We start from the raw sequence: 7,331 nt of genomic DNA on the forward strand, positions 1-7,331 counted from the left end.
TTTTTTTTTTCCTTTCCTTCTCTTTTTTTTTCTCTTTTTTTTTCTTTCTTCAATAAGTTAGGGAGTATTATTTGGTTTACATTCATTGGTCATGTTGCATATTACTCCCTTTCTGCAGCGGAAATCGATTCAATCGTACCCTGTTCCACCCAAAATTCGCCAATTTACACGTCGCTGGAGTAGTTCTAGGACGAATTCGTACAACCGTCAGTATTGGCGAGTGGTGATGAACGAAAATCACGCACGCCCTTCTTTTTGGGTATCTGATTTCCGTCATCGATATCTTATGCGAACAGGAACTGATTATCAAGGTCAAGTACCTACTACACCACAACCAGGCCTTTATCAGGGTTTCAGTGATGTTCACAAGATATTGGCAAATCATCCAAAGCCTCAAAGAGAATCTCGTCATCTTCCGGTTATGCCGATGACCCCACGTGTTGTTTATGAACACATGTGTGAGAAAAAAATTGATACCGCTAAGAAAATGCGTAGTGATAGAAGAAAAGTTGAGCAGTTAAAAACTTTAGAATTTTGGGGATGGTACATGAAGTTACAACGTGTTCGTGGAAGATGGTGTCGGGAACAGGGAGTTTCTAGTCGTGGTGTTTACGGCCCTGCTGTAGATGCAGCAGAGTTATGGGGTTAGTTCCTACGGTGTGTGCAGAGAGATTGTAAACTGTGAATACACAGATTAGTCCTTATTATTATTGTTATTATTATTATTGTTATTATTATTATTATTTTATGGCAAATGTGCGCACCATACCTTTTACGGAATATCATCATCTTGTATTTTTTTTTTTTTTTTTTTTATCTTCTTCCTTCTCCTTCTCCTATCTCTTATTATGTATTTCTTCTTTACAGGTTTAATAGCTCTACGGAAAGAGAGGAAAAAAAAAAGTGTTCCTACAGATGGCTAAAAAAGGATCGCTGAAAAAACGGAGTAAGAAGGAAGAGCAGAGAGATGAAATTGTTGAGGATCTTGACCTTGAGGTGGACGACTACGTAGTGGAAGACGAAGATGTCATTCACAACCGTCGGACTAGCAGAAAAAAGGATGATGATGAGGAATTGGAAGATGTATTACCCTCAGAGGCGCATAAGATGGAGGGTTACGATGACGATGATGATGAACGTGGTGCCCACCTGGAGGAAGAAGCACTTGCAGTGGAAGCAAATAAAAATATGCGACGAAAAATGATTGAATCCGATTTCGATGTTGGAGGTATTATAACTGGTATTAAACGTAAACGAAGTAATGAAACTAATGGTTCAAATAATGTTGCACCTGTAATTGAGGCAGTGGAACGTGACTATGCTGCCCTTTCATCTTCAGAGAGAATGGCTATTGTACAAAAGGAGTCCCCAGAGATGATTAAAATGTTGGAAGAAATGAAACAGTACCTTGCTGAAGTTAAGGAGTTAGCTAAACCACTCCAAGAATTACTTTTCCAACGTCGTTTGTCAGATGCAGACCGAAACCTCGTCCAGTTCCTAGAGACGAAGGTACAATTGATGTTAAGTTATTGTATGCATGTGACGTTTTATTTACTTCTTAAGACAGAAGGTAAAAAAGTGGCAGGACATCCTGTTATTGATAATCTGGTAGAAATTCGTGTTTATCTTGAAAAATTGTTCCCGTTAGAAGAAAAACTACAATATTCGCTTAATCGTCTCCTTAGCGGCAAGACCACTTCTGCGGCACATCTTGATACATTGCGCCCACTTCAGCACAATGAGAGAGGTTCTCTTGCGGCTAACAGTGAGGGGAAAAAGAGTCGTAAACAGTTGGAGGCTATTAAGAAAGCTGATGAAATTGAAAAAGAAGAATTTTCTACTATGAATCGTATTCGTACAAAGAAATCTGATAATCCTGATGATGTTTCAGCGGTTGATCGAAAGGCGGCAGTATCAGCACTTGGTTATCATGAGGATGAGGATCAGTATTTTGCTAAACTAACTGCTGATGATGAGGGTGAAGAACAGGGTCTTTCCCTTGTTGAACGACTTCGGAGACGACAACGCTTGTTAGCCAATGGCGCTACGGCGAACACTGCCGGAAAGGATGACGACAGTGCTGAGGAGGAAGAGGATGATAATGATAATGATGTCATGATCAATGATGATGAGGAAGATGAGGATGGCAGTCTCCTCAGCGAGGACGATGTGGACGACTACGACGCGCTGGTGGCGGAGGAGCACGAGCGGGAGGCGCACCGCAGTGCGGAGGCCTCGCAGCCGAAGCCGAGACTCGACGAGCCGGAGGTCGGCCGCCGCAAGACCAACAAGAAGATTGAGACCCACCGCGGTCTCACAAAGACACGGCCAAAGGACCGCAAGACACCACGCACCGCACAGCGGCGGAAGTACGAGAAGGGCATGCGCATCCACAAGGCACAGTCACGCACCGCACAGCCCGAACCGGAGGGTGGCTTCATTGGAGTGCCCTCTATCAAGTCACGCGTCACGCAGAGCATTCGGTTTTAGGGGAGATGAAAAAGAAAAGAAGAAAGAAAGATGGAAAGAAGAAAAAAGAAAAAAAGATACAGATTGGGAAGAGTTATTCTTCATTTCTGTTTCTTGTACTCGTGTAATGCAAATGAGCTTTAACGAACAGCATAATGCGAAAGTCGCAATAAGTTTTTTTTGTTCAATTGAAGAAAAAAAAAGAAGACAAACAAAAAAAAGAAAAACCACCACTAAAAATAACAAGGGATGGTAAATAGAGTATTTGGTATAATTACTTTTTGATTTTATTTGTATATATTTGTTCCAATATAAGGATATTGTTTTTTTTTTTTGTCTTTTTTTTGTTTGTTTTTTTTTCCCCTGGAAAGGTAGGTGCCGTTGATAGAGGGCTAGTTATTTTTTAGGGAAAAGAAAATGGTTGGAATAACACAGGTTGAGGAAATATTAGCCTCTGAGCGAGAAGATATTAGCCTTATTCGTGAGCCATTACGAACTACTCGTCTTTGCTTGTTATTCTGTGCGAAATCTGTCGTTCATTATGTTTCTACACATCTGCGACCATCAACTCTTCGAATTCTTCTACCAGTCCTTTTTTTGACAACTGCCATATCGCTCTTATGGGTCGATTCCCCGGCTGGACACGCATTCACAGCACTGGATAGTGATGGTGATGGTCTAGTATCACCCAACGATTTTGAGAGGTACTACACTGAGGTTCTACACCATAATCCGGGTACTGGCAGAGCAGCCAAGGCTGCGTTTCCTCCTAATGTTTCTCGCCTCAATAAGGCTCAGTTTCTTTTATGGTGGGAAAAAGGAAAAGGTGATTCACTACGACGGGATGCATTCTTTAGCCAAGGTGTATGGCGAGAAGTGGAATATCTTATTGCAGATGCCATCTGGTGGCTTGTACTAGGTATTCTTTCTTCTGTTGGATTGGGAACAGGAATGCATTCAGGATTACTTTTTCTATTTCCTCATATATATCTTTCTTGTGCTGCTGCAGATTCTTGCAAAAATTCGAATTACTGGACTTATCCAGTTAACCTTTTCTATGGTCCACGTGATCGCACATTTCTCTGCATTGCACCAACTACCACAACCTCTGTATCTATTATTGCTCGTTTGCTAAAGGTAATTCCCGCTTGCGTTTTGTGGGGTGCTGGAACTGCAATAGGAGAAATACCGCCGTATGCTTTGAGTTATGCCGCTGCTAGACAGGGGAAACGACATGGAGAATTAGAGGAAGCTTCAAAGTATGACGTTTTAAATCATATGAAAGTTTGGACACTGGACAAAATTAAGCGTTATGGTTTTTGGGCTATTCTTCTTCTTGCTGCTTGGCCTAACATGGCGTTTGATCTCTGTGGTATGGCATGTGGACAGTTCCTTATGCCTTTTTGGACTTTCTTTGGTGCTACCTTTATTGGTAAAGCTTTAATTAAAGTTAATATGCAGGCAGTATTTTTCGTCTATTTGTTCTCTGGAAACAATGTAGAACGAATCATTAGACGTGTTGGAAATGCAGTAGCACATGTGATTCCTCTTCCATCGTTTATAGCACCACAAGGTGCAAAAGGATTAATTGAGAAATTTGTTAACGCCATCGTAAATGCGCGTGAAGGTATTGCAGCCAGAGCACATGGTAGTGCTCAGCAGAAAATGGAGGAAGATGGGGGTTCTATTATTATGCTAATCATGCACTGGTTTGTGGTGGCCGCTGTTGCTTGGTTTGCCAAATCCATTGTTGAGTCTTTTGCTCAAAATGAACAAGAAGAGAGAGATAAACATACTGTGGAACGTGTGAAGAAAATGGTTTCGCATCGTCGTACAAAAGAAGCGGTGAAGGAGGATGAATTACGGAGTCTTATTGAACTAGCGAGAGCTGGTGAAATGGAGACGTCAAACTCATCATTTGAATCAGCAGCTATGATGACGTTTTCGGTAACTGCCCTTGTTGGACTTGCTATATCTTCATATACACTGTTTGTGCTCGCTCTCTCATTCTTCCTGCATACACTTTTTTGTATGCAATGCACAAATAAGTCGCTTAACTGTTGGACTCTTTGGGGTGTACGTATGGCACTCGCATCTGGAGCTTTATATGCTTTGCACACTCAGAAGAGTGGGTAAGAGGGTTCTTTGCCATACTCTCTCTATTGCTCCTTAGGTTCTCTTGACTATATATATATATATATATATATATATATATAGTTAGCTGTGTGAGTGGTTTTTAAAGTAATAGCTACAGAAGAAAGAAAATAGAAAATGGAAGTACTTAAAGTTCCACAGAAAAAAAGGGAATGTATGGATACGTCTAAATAAGAAGAGGTGTGAGCATATGGGAGCTATTCCTGACGTATTTAAGGAAATTTAGATGGAAGGACTTTGAGGAAACAAGAAGGAAAAAATATATATATTTACTGTAAAAAGAATGAAAAAAAAAAAAAAAATAGCTCATGTTATTGCTCTTGTTACGATTATTTTATCTAATGCTCGAGGAACTGACATGTTCCATTGTACGCACTGATATGACTGCAGATGCATATTTTTCTATACTTTTTCTGGAGAATAATTGTAGATTTGTTTTATAAATTTCTTTCTTTACTTTGTGGGTAATTTCTATCTTTATTTATTTTATTTTTATTCTTTTCTTGATCGTTTTTTTTATTATTATTTTATTATTATCCTACTAATTGCTGTACAAGAGAAAGAGGCAGAAACACCTATTGCCCTGTATAGTAGGGTAAAGAAAACTGCCGATAAAATGGACGTTCGGGCTCTTCTTCAACGGGAGGCATCTGCCCGGGGACTCTCATTGACTTCACTTTCTGAGGTAAGCACGTTAGCATCATCACAGAAGGTGGCCTGCTGTGGAGGCCTGGTAGAGAAAATTGTGGCCGAGTCTGCTGAGGATTGTACAGTACTCTTGCGAGACACTACAGGAACTATGCATTGTGCTATTCACGGTGCTGTAACTTCTTCTTATCCAGATGCTGTGGCCGCAGGAGCATTGCTTCTTTTTCGCGATATCACTGTCGTTGTGGTTCCTGCCTTAATGCCACCTATATTGATTGTTTGTTTAGAGCATCTTATTGCTCTCTTGTTGCCGGGAGGACCTCCAGAGAGTGGACGTGCTCTCGATTTAGGGGAGGCATCGTCATCCTTCTTTTATACAGATATGACAACACACAGTGGAGATAATCTACCTGACACTCGTAAATCCTTAACTTGCGATATAGTCGATGATAGTGTGAATGAAAGGTATCCTGGAGCAGCAACGGCTACTAATAATGATGCTACAACTGCTGGTGCACACCCAGAGACCATTATTGGAAGTCGTGACGATTATGATGATGATGATGACTGCTTAGAGTTGGCAGATGATCTGTAACAGATGGTTAAAAGGAAAAAAAAAAGAAAAAACCTTTTTTTTTTTTTTTTTTTACAGTCTACACATTTGCGCACGGAGACAGACAGAGAAATTATTTAACATATTTTTTTTTTTTCTTTTCTGACATTTGACGGCTACACATTTTGCTTTTTCTCGCATACTGTACATTATACTTCTAGTGCTTTCTCCTTCTTGGTGTTTTTTTTTTGTTTGTTTCTCTCTCTCTTTCTCTTGGGGACCTCTCTTTGGAGAAATCCTTTACTACAGAATCAACATAGAAAAACCCAGAAGGGTGACGGAAAGAATAAAGAAGACAGAGAAGGTGACAAGTTATTCTCTTCATCTGTAAATTTTTTTTTTTTCTCTTTTGCTGATTAAGCAAGAAAACGAAAAGTAAAAGTGGAGAAAAAAAAATTTGACGATAAAAAAAAAAAGGAAAGAAAAAAAAAAAAAAACACACAGGGAAAAAGGGTATAGTAAAAACGAAAACAAAAAGTATGACCCAAGGTGCCCCTTCAAAAAAATACAAGCGAAGGCGTAGTCCGGAGAGGTCGGAAAAAGTTGATGAAACTGAGAAGCTAAAAGATACTCGGTCGGATGAACACACATCTCAAGTCCTTTCCCATTCTTGCGGTGATAGACGTGTGTGTATTAACGTGGGTGGAAGCAGTATCACTACATTAGAGAGTACATTACGTTCAGAACCTTCTCTCTTATCAGAGTGGTTGAACAATGACTTTGCGGGACTTCCACGAGATGCTATGGGGAATCCTTTTGTTGACCGTGATCCCGAGAACTTTAGACACATTCTTAATTATTTAAGAGGCTACGGTTTGCCTCTTGCCACAGAAAAAATTGTTTTTTTAGCTGAAGACGCAGAGTACTACCGTATTGAAAAGTTACGTGCGTTAATTGATCCTCCTGCCCAGTGGCGCTTCGTCAGTGGTCCAGGTGTATCTCCAGATAACACACTCTTTAGTACAGATAATATACTTGGTACCTGCGGAAATGAGCCACTTCCCATGAAAGGTAAATCTATTCTTACACTTCGTGTGGATAAATGTGAATTGGTGTCCGTTGGTTTGCTCGGTACAGAATCGCCAGTTGAGAACGAACCGCTGCAGCGTCAGTCACACTCCATTGCATACTGCAATACAGGTGAACTCGTCCGTTGCTTCAACGGAGAGCAGACATACGCATCAGGAACAGGATTTAAGAACCATGATCTCATTATAGTGGAAGTATTCTTTACACCTGGTTTGGCAGCTAAAGTTGTCTTTTATTGCGGAACTGCGAAGGTTCATGAGACGGAATGGCCAGAGCCGGTGCCTCCACTGCATTTCGCGGTGAGTTTACACGGAACCTCCGCTGTCATTATTGAGAGGTGTATCACCATTGACCCATATGAAGAAGAAACATCTCCGGCAGAGGCTTCTTACTAAGCGTGAGTGTTTTTTTTTTTTTT

General features: G+C 40.6%; 5 protein-coding genes across 5 annotated transcripts; all 5 read left to right on the forward strand.

The window, feature by feature from the left end:
* Positions 1–91: 91 nt before the first annotated feature.
* Positions 92–649, forward strand: TM35_000112700 (uncharacterized protein; the record flags this gene model as incomplete). Its single annotated transcript, XM_029024979.1, has 1 exon — positions 92–649. The coding sequence occupies one exon, from the start codon at positions 92–94 to the stop codon at positions 647–649; it is 558 nt and encodes a 185-aa protein (XP_028883802.1).
* A 266-nt stretch (positions 650–915) lies between these two features.
* On the forward strand, positions 916–2,490 carry TM35_000112710 (U3 small nucleolar RNA-associated protein 3; the record flags this gene model as incomplete). Its single annotated transcript, XM_029024980.1, has 1 exon — positions 916–2,490. The coding sequence occupies one exon, from the start codon at positions 916–918 to the stop codon at positions 2,488–2,490; it is 1,575 nt and encodes a 524-aa protein (XP_028883803.1).
* Positions 2,491–2,886: 396 nt separating this feature from the next.
* On the forward strand, positions 2,887–4,605 carry TM35_000112720 (uncharacterized protein; the record flags this gene model as incomplete). The annotated part of the gene is made up of 1 exon (XM_029024981.1): positions 2,887–4,605. The coding sequence occupies one exon, from the start codon at positions 2,887–2,889 to the stop codon at positions 4,603–4,605; it is 1,719 nt and encodes a 572-aa protein (XP_028883804.1).
* A 634-nt stretch (positions 4,606–5,239) lies between these two features.
* On the forward strand, positions 5,240–5,866 carry TM35_000112730 (uncharacterized protein; the record flags this gene model as incomplete). Its single annotated transcript, XM_029024982.1, has 1 exon — positions 5,240–5,866. The coding sequence occupies one exon, from the start codon at positions 5,240–5,242 to the stop codon at positions 5,864–5,866; it is 627 nt and encodes a 208-aa protein (XP_028883805.1).
* Positions 5,867–6,363: 497 nt separating this feature from the next.
* TM35_000112740 (uncharacterized protein) lies at positions 6,364–7,308 on the forward strand (the record flags this gene model as incomplete). Its single annotated transcript, XM_029024983.1, has 1 exon — positions 6,364–7,308. The coding sequence occupies one exon, from the start codon at positions 6,364–6,366 to the stop codon at positions 7,306–7,308; it is 945 nt and encodes a 314-aa protein (XP_028883806.1).
* Positions 7,309–7,331: the final 23 nt, after the last annotated feature.

The sequence above is a fragment of the Trypanosoma theileri genome, assembly GCF_002087225.1.
Source record: "Trypanosoma theileri isolate Edinburgh chromosome Unknown TM35_Tth_11_V1, whole genome shotgun sequence".
NCBI lineage: Eukaryota > Euglenozoa > Kinetoplastea > Trypanosomatida > Trypanosomatidae > Trypanosoma > Trypanosoma theileri.